At 40.3% G+C, this 17,684-nt stretch overlaps 1 protein-coding gene across 2 annotated transcripts in view; it reads left to right on the top strand.

The window, feature by feature from the left end:
- The window catches only part of LOC107390068 (voltage-gated inwardly rectifying potassium channel KCNH7), a 55,056-nt gene that overhangs the window by 5,558 nt on the left and 31,814 nt on the right, over nucleotides 1-17,684 (top strand). For both annotated transcript variants that reach the window (XM_070543963.1, XM_054746976.2), the window contains one exon: nucleotides 11,162-11,317. In XM_070543963.1, the coding sequence (XP_070400064.1) occupies nucleotides 11,162-11,317 (156 nt within the window). The remainder of the gene's footprint in view (nucleotides 1-11,161; nucleotides 11,318-17,684) is intronic.

Genomic DNA, 17,684 nt, shown 5'->3' with positions numbered 1-17,684 from the left:
GGCACCAGTGTTTGGCAGTCTTGCCTCCATGAGCAGGGCAGCTGTAGCTCATCATCACCAGCTTAAGAATGTGTGGATGACTGATTGTGTTGTGAAGTGCCTCGGGGGAGGGGGGGGGGGGGTGTCAGAAACCAAAGAAAGTGCTATACAAATATAGGCAAAGCTATATATAAATGAATAATACAAGCCCGAATGTGTTCTGCCATGTTGTGGAGTTGCTAATGCTAACAGTTAGCTTCTACTAGCTAAGACACGCTCTGCCCTCTCCTGGTTGTTAAATCAACAACAGCCTGCATGTAAAACTCTATGTGTTTGATCGTACTTTAGAAAGAACAAGTGTCAAATGCTTCTCAGTGAGTTTCTGATTCAAGAGGAACAGAAATGTGACATAATCCAGACTGTTTTCTCTCCCCTGTTAACACTACAGTGGGAAATCGTGAGATTTGGATTAGATGAAGCTGGTTGACATAAGGAGCAATGAAGCTTCTGCTTTAATTTTGTGAAAAAGCCAAAAAGGTTAAGCAGATTTTTTGCACGATGCTTTAAATGGAACAACACACTGTAAACGCACAGCAACCTTTAACACAATGGTGTTTTCTTCTAATTTATGTTTTCTTCTCTTTGTGAACAAGCAAGGCAGCGAGAGATAACCACACATGCACTCTCTCGTCAGGATACATAATCAATGAGATAAATGCTTTCGCTTGGTGACTTTTTAAAGCTATCTTATTCCAGAGGGTGTAATAATACTTTCTACCTGAATGAGTCTTAACAAAAGGAAGCTGACACCGTGGAGCAGGGAGAAGTTAAATGGATAATGGCTACATAACAGCAGCAGTTTAGCTAACCATGTTGAATGATGTGGGACATGTGGTGTGCGTGGGTGCTGGATTTCATATGTGACTCCCTACCGAGGGGATTGAAGGGCCGCGTGCCCCTGCGGAGGGTTTAGTGGCGGGGGTGTGAGGGGACACGGCGTGCCTGTGGTGCACAAGGTGTGCTGCAGGACACTTGGGTGACTTCTTTCTGAAAGAGTTTATCAATTTTTTATCAGCCTCCGTTGGCATCACGCACATCAGTTTTTATGATGTGTCAGGTTTCAAAGCAGAAGTCTCAAATGGTGTACTGGAGTGGTTTGGATGACACGCTGAACTTAAGCTCAGTTCTGAAAGATGGCAGTACCGGAAAGTTCATTTAACAGATGAGAGTCTGGACATAACCTTGAGAAAAAATGACAAGTACAGTATTTTTACTGCTGCCACAGCGCACTTTGTGGAAGAAATGAATCCAAGTACAGAGATTTAGCAGGTGTGAGGCAACAACAAGGCTGTTTATTTCTAAACAAACTGCAACATGTTAAATAAAGTAATAAAAAAGTGAGATGACGAAGAAAACACGAGGGCAGAACAGGTTATAGAACAGTGAGAATCTGAAAAGATCTGACGGAAACATTAGAAGTGTAAAGGAAAGATAACCACTCAGTTATAGCAGGTGTTGTGATTAGAAATCAGTGGCAGGTGTGAAAAGAGAACAGGAAATAAAATCAAGGAAAACAAACTGAGCATCAGCCTGAAGGGTTGGAAGGATAAACCAAACCAAGATGATCTGAGTCACAAATGGAACAGGAAAAGATCAACAAAACCAAAATCCACGAGTTTTATATTATCATTATGTTTTTACTTTGATCTAAATGCACAAATACATATAAGTGAGTGAGTTTATAGATTCAAGCGATAAAGTGTGATAAAGTAACACAGTGCAGTTTTCTGATCCTCCACCATACTGGTTGAAATTGGAATTACAGCTACTGTTGTCTGCAGCAGCCTGCTGCTAACATGCAATGAGCTAACATGAACTAACTGGAGCTAAGTCAATAAGCCACTAATCTAAAAAAATCCACACTGTTGGACAAACAAAATTACAAGTCCAGTAGCAACACAGCCAGGTCACCATCAGTCTGTGATTTTATAGCCTTTTTTCAGCTTCCTCAAACTAGTGTAGGTCACGCCGATGTTTACTCCGGTTTAAGCTCTTTGTTTCACCTGCACACATTATTCCTTTACTTTTATGTCCACGCTCTGCCATGATGCCAACAGAAAAGCAAGCTTCTTTTTCTTCTTCTTGTGATCAGCAAAGTGAAAAAGTTAACTGCACAGAAAATAGCTAACAGCTGTAATGCAGGTATGAGAGCACCCCCTAGAACACCCACCTACTCCACAAAACTGTTCAGTGCAGAAGCCGGCCAGCAGAGGGCTGCAGAGTGGTGTCAAATATGAAACTGGTCAAGTTTCTAACCCAACAATCACTGTTAAATGTTAAAGCTTTAGCTTGAAGTTTAAATAAACTTTTTAGTGTTACTTTAATATAGGGTTGTCACGGTATGAAAATTTAACCTCACGGTTATTGTGACCAAAATTATCACAGTTTTCGGTATTATCGCGGTATTTTTTAAACGGTGTTGCATATGTTCAGAAAGCATTGATAGTCCTGTTCTACACAAACTGAAATAGTTTTGAAAAGGTTTAACATTGTTTATTAAACCTAAAATAACACAAGCCTTAGCAAAAGTGCAACTTTTCACAAGTAAAGGAACAAATAGCTTATTTTTCTGGAACATGTTACTGTAGTCAGTGCAGGTTTAAATTGTACAAATCCAAACATTCAAAACATAAACAATATGTAAACAAACCAAAGAAACACCACTTGTTTTCTCATATACTTGTTTTCTTCATTATCAAAATGAAAATCTAAAACTCCAGTCCACACTTGACTTGAGCACTGTACAAGTCAACCTTAAAAAATATGTATTTAAAATAAATGGCCACTATAAACAAATTACTAAAATAACTACTACACTATGTAATCAAATCCAAATGTTCAAGTATAAATGGCATTGAATAAGTAAACAAATCAATGACAAGGAACTAATTGTATATTTCTCTTCATCATCAACAAATAAGATGCTTCATCCAGCAACAGGGTGTCCGTGACACGGTTTAAATGCTGGCAGAGGACGCTGCGGCTGCAGTATATAGTGACTCGTTGCATTCTCCGTCAACCAAAAGTCCTCACGTCATGCATTTAAGCTAAAATGCTAATGTTATCTTACCTTGCACTGGCTGTAGAGACGTGGGTGATGGTCACTCAGATGTGCCATTAGATTCGAAGTGTTGCTGCCTTCTGCAGACACTTGTTTCCTGCACGTTCTGCAAACGGGATAGCCGTCTTCTATTAACTGTCCCTCAGCATTTTTCAGAAATCCAAAATATGCCCATACTTCCGAGTTAGTCTTCTTTGAGGGCTGATGGATGTCCTGGGCGCTGCCGTCTCCTCCTTCGGCCATTATTTCAGCTTCAAAGTTTTGGTGCCGTTGCAAACTAAAAAGTGCGTGTGCGCGCCGCGGGAACTTCAGCTGAAGCGACGGTGGCTGGTAAGGGTCACCGCGCCGAAACCGCGGCCACGGTAAACCCACCGAGATAATTTAGTTTTTTAAAAACTGGACGGTTATTTTTATTGTCAACTTTTTTACCGGGGTGTACCGCTATACCGGTTACCGTGACAACCCTACTTTAATACATGATATCATTTTATTAAAGCAAAATTGTATTTTTCATGGATTATTTTTATTTATTTATTAATTTTTACCATTGCATGTTTGGCAATACTGGAAGCCAGGCAAACTGATGTTGGGCAATGACGCAGGTTAGCAAACATCCATTAGGCTGTTTAGTTGGGCTAATAGATAAACTAAGACTTTTAGCTTTTTGATGAACCAAACTTAATTTATTAAGGTTGGTGTGTTCCTCTGCTAGCTGAGCTATGACTGCCTGTGTTTTTTATCAGCCATCTTCCACAGCTGACTGACAGCTGGTACACTAAGCAGCGCACGAAACAAGATAGATGCAAAAAAAAACAGTCACATCATTAAAACTGACACATTGGAAACTGGTTAAATCTGAGTCGGGTGGCACAAAAATTTGGAACGGGTTTCAAAGTGTGACTTATTTTTGTTGTTGTTTACATTGAAACAAGAAACAAGCTCATCTCTGATTAAGAGGATGGATGTTCCTTTTAAGTAGGAAAATGGAAAAAACAGGCCTTCATGCATTCATCTCATCAGGTTCTTTATAACAATGTGATCTAGTTTTAATCAAAATTAAAAGAAAAAATTACAAAGAAGAATATCATGAGCTGATGTTAACAGAAAGAGCAGTGCTGTCTGAGCTAGAGCTGCTAGTTACCCCTGAATGATCTGAAGACACTGATTGAGGATGAAATTAGGCCAGGCTTTGTAGCTCACAGCGGTCTCATTGAGGAGAGATATTGCCACAAGCCCCAAAGACTCTAAACAAAGGGTGAGCTCGCATTGGCCATCCCCTAAATGCCCTGGTCCTGACAGGCTATGCCCCAGCTTTGTGTGTTGGTTAAAGCAGAATAGCCCTAAACAGAAACATGTCAGGCTACATCAGACAAAGTTTACTGCCAGGCTGTGGTTGCAGGGCTGCATTTAAAAGCTACACTGGTGAATTGAGAGTGATACCGTGAAGCTAACATCAGGAACGTCATCCTATGTATGTGAATATGTAGTTTTGTATGGCCACAACCCAGAAACAGATCTCAGTCGAGGGATAGAATCTATGGTCGTCTCTGCATGCTACTGGACAACTAACAATGTGATGTACGTACCGCTGTAGCAGATGAAGGGGCAGCCCGCCATACACCGTTGAAGAAGACACAAATACATTCATTTTCTAAATAAAGGACTTAAGTATCTCTTTCTGCCCTTGACTCAAAGAAAAGCACAAGTCTAAATAATCCAAAGTTGATATCTTGCAGCAGACACGAAGCAGATTGAGCATCTCGCGGAGAAAGTCTGATGATAAAAATGTTTATACACCTGTGACTGACCCCGGCTTTCCACAGCAGCCGTCAGCAGCATGTTACTGCAGCAGCACGTCATAGCTGCTGATAGGAACGGCTGTGGTCAACAGAACCGTTTCCACTGGAGCCGTCGGCAGCCGTCAGCAGCGCGAGTCGGCCGCGTCTCAGGAGCAGCATGTCGCGGCCTTTACGCGCTGGTTCTATTTTCTACGCGCGACGCCTCTGAAACAGGTCAAGTTCGACATTTTTGGGGAAGGAAAGACAGGAAATCGGACGCGGAAATGGAGAGAAGCTCCCGAGATTTTCAGAATAAAGAACGTACTGCCTTCCGGTCGCTTTACTTTAAAAAAGGTTACTAACTGTGCGGCCCCGTGAGAAGTTATCACCTAGCTAGCGGTCTCCTTTGTTTTTCAGGTCCGCATTGGCGATTATAAAACGGACAGAACATAAAAACACAAACATTTTGGAGCCATGTTGTAGTTTTCTCCTGCTTGTTGTTGTGTTTACTGACGAAGTCACTCGTGTGACTTCGTGCTCTGTCGGTGACAGCTGCTCCCCTGCTGATTCGCGTCTCGTGGGAAGTGCCAAGCAGCAGCTTACGCGAGCAAGACGTGCTGCTGCAGTAACGTGCTGCTGACGGCTCCCGTGGAAACCCGGGGTGAAGGAGTACAAAGGTATCACGGGAAATTATGGGAAAGGTGGATTTAAATACGTCAACTGCATAAAGTAAATGAGGGACAAATGCATCTGCTGTGGTGGCAGGATAGCCTCATAAAAGTACTACACCCTCTTATTCTGAAAATTTCTGGATGTTTTGCATTGCTTTCATGTTTGACTTCCTGTCTGGCCTGTTCTGAACTGCTGAGCTTAATGCATTCTGCAAGCGCAGTGCGTAAAAATTAAACTCGGAGTGGAAATTTAGAGAAGTGATGCGACACTACTCGTCTGGGATGCGTCCAAAACACAACACTTTGCAACCAGTGGAAATGCACCGATCCACTTTAATGATGGCTAATTGCAGCGTACTATACTTTGCGGATTTTTTGCTATGCATCCGTTAAGAAATGAAGTGATTATGTCAACTGGCTTCACTTAACCTAGTTACTTAACTCATTCACTGCCATTGACGACTAAAGTCGTCATTTGCTTTTTTTTTTACTGTGTGGGCATCGGAACGAGCCCCTGCACCGTGAGAACAAACATCTCAGCTCTAAAACCAATCTTCACCCACATGCGTCACACATCACATGATGAGGAAGCAGAAAATCCATGTGTTAGGAGATCGTTTTGGGCCGCTGCTGTAAGAAAAGTGAGACACGAACCGGAAAAGCTTCTGCCGATCACAATTCAACAACGGTATATGAAAGAATGGATAAAGCTTGAAACGTGTGGATTCTTTCTGATGTAAGAGGTGAGTCTCCGCTTTGTTTTGGTTGTTTTCGCATCGACATCATCCAAGTGCACAACGTTCTGTGACTCTTAAAAAAACAGTAAAAACGGTGAGCAACGCTGGCAGCCAAGGGCTTTACCGATCAGGAAATGGCTGGCAGTGAATGAGTTCAGTGTACTAAATGTTAAAGAGTACTACACATTTACTTTTAACCTAATGACATATAACAATGAATATTACTCTTTATGTGGAACATAACTTGGTTAAGTAAACTCAACATGTCAATTTTTTACAGTGTACAACTAGAGATTGATGCAGTTGTACTTGGTTAAGTCCTTTATCATCAAACTGCACTTAACCAGCTGATCATGTTGTCTCTATCTGCCTTTATAGCCTTCAAGGTATGTTTTTGGTGCAAATGATGACAAAAGCGTTGCATTTGCATCTTTGGTGGAACCAGCTTTCATACAAATTCTGCAAAAAAAGTTGAAGATCATTTCTTAACTGGTAACTGGAGTAGCTTTTGTTTTTAATGAATTTCAAATCTGTTGCTCTCACTGTCAGATGTGTTAGGGTGCAGATCAGGGGTGTCAAACTCAAATTCACACTGGGCCGAAATGAAAATCTGGGACGAAGTCGCAGGCCGAACTTAATATTTTTTTAAAATGAAAGTGAATATCTCACCTGTTAACTTTCATGTTTTGGAGCAGAAAAAGAGCATAAAAACTAAATGTTTAAAGCTCAGTTTGCTCCACTGGTTTACTGTGATGCTCACCTGTTCCAGCCAGATACCTGCATCATGGGGTTGAGGAGCTCTGAGCTGAGTAGGAGACTCCTGTTGTTTTGTTCATCTTCATCATAATAATGACAACATTAGATGACAACAGGTGCTCACATAGGTTTGTGCTGGTGAGCATGGAGAGCGTCTGAGCAACTTGACCACGTTGTTGTGTGTCGAGGAGGAAAAATAAAAGCTACAGCAGCCACAGAGTTTGAGCCACATGCTGGTTTGAGCGTGTCGCTGCTTGCTGGAGTTATATCAGCTCTGTCTGGAAGTTAGTTGGAAAACTTTCTCTTTCAGTCGTGAACACATTACTGAGCAGTTAAAATCTCCATTTCTGGGCTTCAATGTTGGCAAATAGATGAGTAAAATCGGCGCTGAGTGAGAGGAGTGCTTAGTTTGTCCGAGACAGCGGAGCTGCTGACACAGGCAGCAGACGCTGGAAAAACACAAAGGAGGGGTCGCTTCGGCTCTGCGCTAACGCCGCAAAGCATCATGGGAGTTGTATCTTTGCGGTAAAACCAGCCAGCAGGTTGGTTTTAATATTTTTTTAATATTTATCTCGAGGGCCACATAAAAATGCTCCACGGGCCACATCTGGCCCGTGGGCCTTGTGTCTGACACGTGGTGTAGATGACACACATGACAGAACATGTCAGTGTGTCACATCAACACATCACTGACCTTGCAAGGTGTCACTTTTTACCAAACAAAAGAGCTTTTGTGAGACTTAAACAATTAAGGTCATCAGTTAATTAAATATAAACAAAACCATGAATTAATTTCCATTAATGTTTCACCACAACGCTGTTTGACCCGTGAGATATCTTTACGCTGGAGTTCAGATGATCGTTTGATTAAGCAGCAATGTTTTAATCATTGATGATGGAAATGAGATCTACAGTAATGAAATTTCCATTATGAAAAGGGAGCTAGTCCTAATATGGAATTTATTCATTCATGCAGGTGTAAATGACATTTCGTGGCTGAAAAGAAGACACTAAATAAATGTCAGAAGCTGAATGGAGCTTCACTCCTTCCTTAATAAAATGTGCTGCATCGTCAAGCGTGGTGACCGTATACAACAGCTGTGAAAATGGCGGGTAGGGTATATGTTATGATGAGATGAGTTTTAGGAAAGATCTGGGTGATCAAAGGCACTAAAATTTGAAAAAATCTATTTCAAACATGGACATATTCTGCTTTAGAGCTCACATGTAAACATCTGCAAGGACCGAGGTTAAACATGTAAAATGTAAACAAAAAAATTAAGACAGAGCAGCTGCGTGCTGTCATGAAGAAGCAAAAATGCTCAAAGATCCACAGACTTTAGAAACTAAAAGCTATCAGTTTCATTCTAATTATGATAAAACTCTAGTAACATGTCTGTATTTTAATTTAGAAATCCCATTTTCTGCTCGTGCAACGCTCCCATCAGAGGAAGCTTTCCTTTGATTCTGTTTCAGTAGAGGTGACATTCAGCAGGAGACCAGATGAGAAGGAGCCCCTGTGGTTTAGCCTTTAAGCACAACTATTGTTTCCCAATCTGTTAAGCTAAAGCTCAGCCCAAAAATCTTTCCGCTGAATTGGTCAGTTTGGCGGGACACAAAGCTGAGATGACAGCTGATCGCCGATTTGGTCTTTGGGTTGTTTTTTTTATTTATTTATTCTTTTGCCTCAATTTTTTTGTAGTAAAGCACTTTGTTAAACTGCATTTAATAAGTCAAATTTATGATTAACACTGTGAATTTCCTCTTTCCACACATTTATATAAATCTAGTTATGTTATGTGAGGAGTAAATAATGATTGTGTCAAGGTGTTTGTTAATGTGCGTAGGTTAGTAAGCTCAAACAAAACACTCAATATATTGAATAAATAAGCAAATGTATTGTATTTTTAGCCACTATAGTGAGAAAAAATGATTTTAACTTTCAGAATAAATTTTATTTAATACTATAGCGGACTTATCGTGCTAAACTTACATTTTGCATCCTGTGTTAACATGTCGGTCTCTACTGCCTCTATCAACACTCCAAACTTGATAAAGGGAAGAAAACATCCATTGAGTGTTTGGTTTTAGGAATTATGTGCCTAAAACAAGCTGTTTCAAAAGTTCCTTTTTGTATATTAGTATAGAACCACCTCTCGTGTGCAGGAGAGAACTGCCGCGGGAGGAGCAGTGGCTCTACTCTTAGCCCCTCCCAGATATTTGAGTTTCTCAGCAGCCTGAACGAGGGGTGTGTGGGCGTAGCCAGCTCTAGCTTGTTTTCTTCAAGTGACAATGTGAAGTTTTTACCATTAGTCCCTGGAAATATCAATTGAAATGGTGAAAATGAATTATCTGGTGCCCAGTTGTTGAAAAATACTGACAGCTTTGTAAAATATATGCCTTAAAAATGGGTCTAAAAAACATGGGAGCGGGTCTAAGTCTGTGGGTGACGCCATATTAGACGGCATGTTTCCTTCTACGGGAGCCCCCAAGGACAAAACACATTTGCTGATTAGTTACACACAGTTACAAAACTTTCCCCGTTCGTACACATTGTTGTTTTACACGTTGCTCGTTGCCACTGATGAAAGGGAGTCTGATGTGCTTGTCATTTTGCTGGAGGTTGAATAATCTGATGAATTAATTGTTTGAAAATTTGCGCTCCCAGGGATTTTTGACCCTGATGGCCATCCGTTGGTAAGATCTTACTCAAACACAAAAATACTGCTTTCTTGCAATGATTTAGGTATGCACTGTGTAAAATACACATTGTTACGTTAAAATGACAGGAGCCCTTAAACAACTCATTTTGGAAGGTACTGAAACTGTCAAGAATAAAACTGTGAAATTGCTTTATGTGAGAGGGATTTTGTGCAAAGAACTTCATTAACTTGCATTTTTTATCAACCATAGCACTATTATGATTTCAGAAAATAAGTCATCATATGTCTCCTTTAATGTACTGCGGATTAACAAATCAACATTTGTGACAATGCTGCGTTTTAGAGGAGACAAATTACTGCAAGATGCATATAAAATACTTTTTTTAATTGCAAATGGATATCCTACAGAAAAACAGAGTGGCTTTGCCCCATTAGCACTTTTCTTCCTTTCCATGATCAAATTCAGGGAGGCACCCCTGACACCAGGCGAGATGTAGTACACACCTGCTGGTCCTCTTAAGCAGCTGCGCTCTACTATTTACTCCCATCTGATGCTTACATCTACTCATTCTTAAGTAAAAACTAATTTGGTGCTTTTCTGTTCCATTAAGAACTCATTAATATATTTGCACAAAACTGAAAATGCACCATTAATTCTGTGAGCTTGGATGCAAGAGTCCTTTCCAGCTCAATCCTGGCATGTTGAGGCAGACCGAGCTTGTTATATTTAGTCAGACAGCAAGTCTGCTGCTAATGAATGCTGCTGGCAGGGTGTCTGTGAGCCCAGAGGAGATTACAGGAAACACTGGTAATGTGCGTCCTCTCTGAAAATGAGCAAGACAACAACCAAGACCGAATGACAGACAGACCTACATATTGCAGACACAAAGGGACACTTTCACTATTGGGCATTGTTTTTATAGCTCATTCCTACTGGGCATGTACAGATGTTAATACAATGCACCAAATAAGCAGGTTTTATGTAGTTGTTCATTAAGTGGTTAAAAATCTGTCCGTTTCAGAGTTAGAAAGAAACTGAGACGATGGTGACAGCTCAATGGAGAGTTGTGTTGATATTTATATTTAAGTGGGTAGAAAGTTGTACTGCTGTGCCTCCAGGCTTCAGCAAATATCCAGAACAACTGAGAAATATTCTTGAGTTGTTATTCCTCTCTTTAAAAAATCAGACTTTCCCTTTATGTACTCTCTTTACAGTTTGATGTTAACTTCTGCTACCACTGCCGTTTTTGGAAAGTGTTGCTCATTAAAATAAACATGTCAGCATTAAAAAAAAACTTTTGAAATGTCATTCTATTTTATTTGTTCTGACAGGCAAATATTTTAAGCATTTACACATTTCTTGTGAAATCACAAGAGAGGTGTTAGAGCTTTCAGAGACGTTCGCTAAGATTTAACATGATTTAATTCTGCTACTGACCCTTTGTCACTCTCTCAGGATCCGACTTTCAGTGCAACACCCACATAATCCCGGTGAAGAACGAAGAGGGCGTGGTGATCATGTTCATCTTGAATTTTGAGCTCGTCTTGGATGAGGGAAGTGACCGCTCCACAGAGAATATAACCCCAGCATCCCCAACAAGGTCAGATCTAAGTGAGTATTAAAGATAAATTAGATTCTCTGGAATATTTTTTTCTCAGAGGGCGCCATCTAGAGCTGGAAACATGTATAGCACCTTAAGTCCCTCCCCTATTTCCATCTGGGAGCAACGCCTCTCATTCCTGAACACTAGCTAGCCAACAGAACTAAAACTAATTGTTTTACAATCATCATCGACACATTTAGCTGTTTATTCTTTAATATTTATAGAAATGTCGCCAACTGTACATCGCTGCATCCACGAACATTAGATTGCATGGGGCTCACACATTTCTAGAAAATCACATATAAATACTGACGGGGGAAAACTCCAGATAGCAGCATTACACTCTGAAGTCTTCTTTCGTAAAGCTGAAGTTAAAAAAGTTTAAAAGTATATGACATCATCAAGGAGAGGAAATTTGAATGAAAAGCTCTCCATCCCCTTCTGAAAGGAGCTAAAAGCTACGCCTCCTACCACGCACACAAATAGCCGTGTATCGCTAGCAAACAAGTAATGTTGTCGAAATGATCTCCCTCAGACTTACCTGATTGTAACTGCTGGCACTGATCCAATGCAGGTGGAGTTAGCGTGTAAGCTAGGTTGGTGTGCTAAACTGACTGAGGTGTTTGCACCACCCTGCAGTGCATGCTGGGCACTGGGGTGCATTCTTGAGGATTGAGAGCTCACTCTTTTGGAAAACGCAAATCTATTGGTCAATGCTCTAGGCTCGCGTAAATGATTTGTTTTGCTGCAGGGTCCAGGGGAGGTTACCTACTCCATAGAACAGGGTCAGATTTTTTTTGTTTACATATTGTAAACCACAGACTCCAGTTTTAAGTTTTGTCTCAGTAAAAATTTGCCCAAAGCTTTGATAGTCAGCCCATGCTACACTGTGTGCTTGAATGTGCCTTTTAACCCTTTGTATTAATGTACATATGTGCATGCACGCCTCTGTGTTTGCTGCTACTTTAGCTCATGAGAGACAATGCTTTTTTTTATGTGGAGTCACGAGAGAGAGGAGCATATAATGTGGCTTTAGATCAGTGGAGGCAAAGCGATAGTGAGACTTTATTATATCACACTTACAGTTCGACCTCAGCGCTGTCTTTGACTTTGAGCTGCTCTTATGCAATGGCAAGGAGTCAAAGTTAATTTTATGCTACACTTGGTTTAAAGCTGATAAAATCTGGTTTGCATTGCATGTTTTTGACTACACGCAGAATTTGATTTAGCTGATTTCTTGTAATCAAACAAAAAAAAGTTGAGTTGAGGAGTTTTGACGATGCATCTAAGAAAGTCATCGTACGGTAAATACATGAAAATGTCAATTTTTGCTCGTCCTCCTGGCTCATAACAAGGTTTGACTAGAAGATTATCTTGCCTCTTGTTGTAAGCAGCTACAGTTTTCACATCAGCACATTTGGTCAAGCAATGGAAACAGATGGCAGTGATGTTATGTAATGCAGTGGGACGGATTCATGAGTGAGTGGGGTTATGTGCACCATGTCTTAAAAGGTTATTAATGGCTTTTATGACTTGTTTACCTGTAAAGAAATACAGCGCAGAAATTTTAAATGTTTTAATTAGTAAAAAAAAAACTTAAGAACATTGTGCTAACACCTTAAGAATACAAATACTGTGATTAGCAGACTCCTGCTTTTAGCGTTGTTATTTATTCAAAAGCTCAAGAATGAAATCGCACTGAAGAACACTTTCTTTTTGCTGTATTTCAAAACAACGAAGAATTAAGGCTACTAATTAACAGCATTTGTTGCATTTTTCAAACATGAAGTGGGAGTGAAGTAAGTTTCTTGTAGGGGGTGACTTGTTCTTTAAGGCTTTAAGCTTGATTATCTACATCTATCTTTGTCAGCCACACTAAAAACAGGAAGTTGATTTCACTTAATTATACTATGTCAACTGGTTCCACTAAACATGTTTGCTTAAATCTAAAGAGTAATATTGTTAAATGTTGTTCATTTAAAGTGGCAATGTGTAGTTCCCTGCCTCTAGGGTAGATTTACACCATATCACCATGACAGTCGCTAGTTTAAAAAAATACATTACAGTAAACGTGTGGAACAGGAAGCATGTGACCTCGTCGTGACTAATCAGACTTTGATGGTCCTTCAGTGAATTCCATCGAGAGAATGCCGATTTTAGTTTTCTGGTGCTGTAGTTCCCCGATCTGTTCAGGGTCCTGCAGTGTTGGGAAAGTTTGTTTAAAAAACGAACTAGTTCAAAGTTCAGTTCATACATTTTAAAATGACTTAGTTCGTTTCTTAGTTCATAATTTAAAACTTTTTGAACTAAGTTCACTGTTCCAAAAATTAACTAGTTCATAGTTATTTTTCCCCTATATATATAGGAGACAAAATAACATATATATATATATATATATATATATATATATATATATATATATATATATATATATATATATATATATATATATATATATATATATATATATATATACACACACACACACCGTAAATCCTCTAATACAGGACGGTATTCAATTAAAGGCCGGGTCTCCAATTTTGGCCGGTGTCGGAGTCAGCGGAGGTGAATAATGGCCGGTCTCTTATTGTGGCCGGGTGGAATGCAGTAACAAGCAATTATGAGCGTCTCAGCGGCAGGGTTATAGTCCCCCAAATCAACCAGCAGGAGGCAGTAGAGGTTCACACAGACCTTTATTAGGCTTTTTCTTCAACTCTTTGTAACGCTACAGACACAATGCTCTATCATGCTCCTACCACACAGAGTCACAGTGTCAGTTAACCATGATAATTCAACCCGCTCCACAGAACACACATCACCTTCCCTGTGGCTTACATAACACTCACACAACACGCAAATCAGCACATAGGAACCAGCAGAACGATAGGAAACACATATAACACAATACCCAGAATGCACCTGGCTTACAACCCCAGCCAGGTCATTACACTATCAAATTCAAAGAGAACGTGCTGATTATGCTGCAGAACACTCTGGGGAGCAGTAGCAGGGGTTGTATGAACTAGTCGACTTCACTATAGTGACTTTTTATGCCTGTCGTCGACTAGTCGCTGTCACGTGATAATGAACGGCAAGATGCAGCCCTCGGAAAAGACAGCAGCCTGCTGTCAGCAGGTGACAAGCTCCTGCGCTCAGGGGGGCAACGCGCTGTGTCAGAGCATAGGTACTGACACGCGATCGTTCATGTCGGTTCATTTCCTTTAATGTTTTCTGTCTTTTATTTGCGCCTGATGTGTTTCGCTGCTGTGGAGCGGGGCACATCACCTTGTCCTCCGACTCACAGATCACTGATGCGGCCGCCAAGCAGGGAGAGCTCCGCTGTTTTCGCGGTCGGTAGATCTGCCTCCTGAGCACGGCCACAATCAGGTGTCGCCACCTCAAAAACTAATTTAACACACGATCGTTCATGTCAGTTAATTTCCTTTAATGTTTTCTGTCTTTTATTTGCGCCTGATGCGTTTTGCTGCATGCTGTGGAGCGGGGCGCTGCGCGCATCACCTTGTCCTCCGACGCAAATTCCACTACCTCCGCTCCGCTCCGCTCCGACACAAACGCCGGAGCAAAATCGGTCCCGTTGTAGTCAATCAGAGCAATTCTACTACTGCGGCCGTGCTCCGGCAGTGCGGCGCCGTGCGCCGCCCTCTGTTCCGGCGTCCGGCAAAAATAGAATCGATCCTATGTTCGCCGGAGCACCTCCGCAGTCAATGGACAGAAATCACAACTGCCCAACAGGAAAAGGAGCAAGCACAACTTCCTTTTTTCACAATAAATCGCTAAACAAAAGGCGTTTTTTGTTTCATATGCACAGGTTTAACAACTTTTAACAACTATCAATGGCGGCTGAACTTTAAATGCACAAAAATAAGCCATAAATACAGTTTCTACTGTCAAAGTAGTCGCCCTTTGTTGATCCAAACACTGCTGATCTCTCAACACAAATGATGGGCAGATTAAACAGTTCATTTCGATGCTTCTCCCACACAACGGGTGTTTGGATCTAACTTCCGCGTTTATTGCTCAGACTGTATGATACGGCGCCAAGCAGGGAGCGCTCCACTGTTTTTGCGGTCGGTAGATCTTTTAGAACTGCAGTTCAAAGGTAACTCATAAGGTCAATATATGTGAACCCAGGTAGCAGTTTTTCTTTAAGATTGAGTGGAGATGTAGGAAGATAATAAACAGGCAGGACAGAAAAATAGTCAAATAAAAACAAGTTAGTTTTTGTACCTGGTGGTTGCAACAAACAGACACCATTGAAGGTAATCAGAAGTAAGGAACAGAAAATGAAATAATTATTTTAATGTTTAGAGCAGCAGGAACTCCGAGAGGCTGCAGGCGCATCAGTGAGTTTGCAGCTGCTGCGCAGGGGGAGGGGGGAGAGGGCTGAAGCAGAAACTACCGTTGTTAAAAGAAATGTGTTTAACTTTGAAAATGTGGGCGCAATTTTAATTGTCAAAAACTCCAGTGAACCATTAGTTCATTTTGCTCAAATAGAAATAGAGGCCTGCCTCTAATACTGGCCCTCCTTCCAATAAAGGCCTGGAGCTTGATGAGCTTGAGTCAAATACAGGCCCGGGCCTGTATTAGAGGATTTACGGTATATATATATATATATATATATATATATATATATATATATATATATATATATATAGTTACGTAAGAAACCATCAAAGGTGAGATTCCGTAGAAAATATGAAATCAATTTGATGTATCTTTGAACATTACTTTAAACAGAAGATCAGAACTTTTTATTGCAGGGATTAGGTAACACTTCGTATTAACCCAGAGTCAAGAGAGAGAGTGAGAGATAAGTTTTAAAGTTTAAGAAGATTTATTTATAAACAATTTAAAACAAGGCTAATTAGCTCTAAACTCTGTGTGATGAATGGATCTAGATGTGAATGAGGCAAAATGGAGGGTGTAACGTGGAATGTTGTTATCAGAACTCTCGTTTCCAGAGAAGCATTAGTTCTGTGTGGGAGCGAATGTTTTTGCTCTAAACTACAATCAGAGTTTCAAAAACCACATTCAGACGCTATCTTGCCATTTTACATACCCTTGCAGAGACCTGCATTATAGATGCCAGGTCCTCGGACCCCCCTTTGGTACCGGAGCCGGTGAAACAGCATGACAGACTTGTCATGGGATTGCCTCCAGGTAAATGACAGTTGGTTGACAGCGTCAGCGGTACCGTAAAGGGTCAGTGAGTTCAGCTTTTACTCTGAAGGAACATTGTGTCAGGTGTAGCTTGCAACAGGTTTTATAATCCAGCTGGTCAAGGTTCTTTGTGGTTAAAAGGTTACGAGTGGCCGGCTCGCAACTCTAGAACGTTTGAACTGAGTTAAGGGTGACGTGGGAGTTAGTTTTATAATTCAGATTTTTTGATTTATGGTCGAATCAGAATGTGACAAAAAAAATAAACACCGCACAGACTACGCCACGCGTCAGAAAGGAAAGCTCTGATTGGAGAGACAAAGGAATGTGTCATGTGATCTTAGCATTACGTGTGATGAGTCTAGTGTGTAGTTTAAAGTTATATTACTTATTAAAATACCATCATAGGATTATGATATCAAGTAATTAATATTCTCATTTCACAGACTGATTTAACATTGAGCTTTACATGATTATTTGGACTAACAAGTTATTTGATTATTATTTAATAGAGATCTTGGTCTTCTTTCTTCTTGAGCTGTTGGAGGAGGCAAATAGCTGGTTAAAACAGCTTAGATGCAGAGGCATCAAAGGCCTTGAGCAATATCTCAAGGAGATAAGTTCTTCATGAGGAGAGAGGGGAAAACAGTCCCTTCATGACGCTACATATATATATATATATATATATATATATATATATATATATATAAATTTACATACATATATAAATTTACACACACACACACACACACACACACACACATATATATATATATATATATATATATATACACATATATATATATATATATATATATATATATATATATATATATATATATATATATATATATATGCATAACTCATGAAATAATTTTAATGGGAAATTATTAAACAATCTTTGGAACCAGGCTGAGGTACCAAACTCAAAGTGCCATATTAAAAGTGTAAAACATAAAAGAAAATGTATAATCTTTCAGTTAAGTTCCGTTTACATTTTTCTGAATGAACTTTGACTCCTGCACACAGCATAGATGTAGAAGAGTAGACACCGCACCAACCGCTACTGCCTATGTTTGGCCGCATTTGCGGGTTCTACTTTTCACAAACTCTATGGTTAACAGGAAGCTTTAGCTAGGCTTTAACTCCGGAAAAGCTCCGTGGAGATCTGGAGCTAGAACGGCGAAAGTACACGTT

This window comes from Nothobranchius furzeri, chromosome 14 (assembly GCF_043380555.1).
Source record: "Nothobranchius furzeri strain GRZ-AD chromosome 14, NfurGRZ-RIMD1, whole genome shotgun sequence".
In the NCBI taxonomy this organism is placed as follows: domain Eukaryota; kingdom Metazoa; phylum Chordata; class Actinopteri; order Cyprinodontiformes; family Nothobranchiidae; genus Nothobranchius; species Nothobranchius furzeri.
This window is presented reverse-complemented; position numbering and strand designations above follow the sequence as displayed.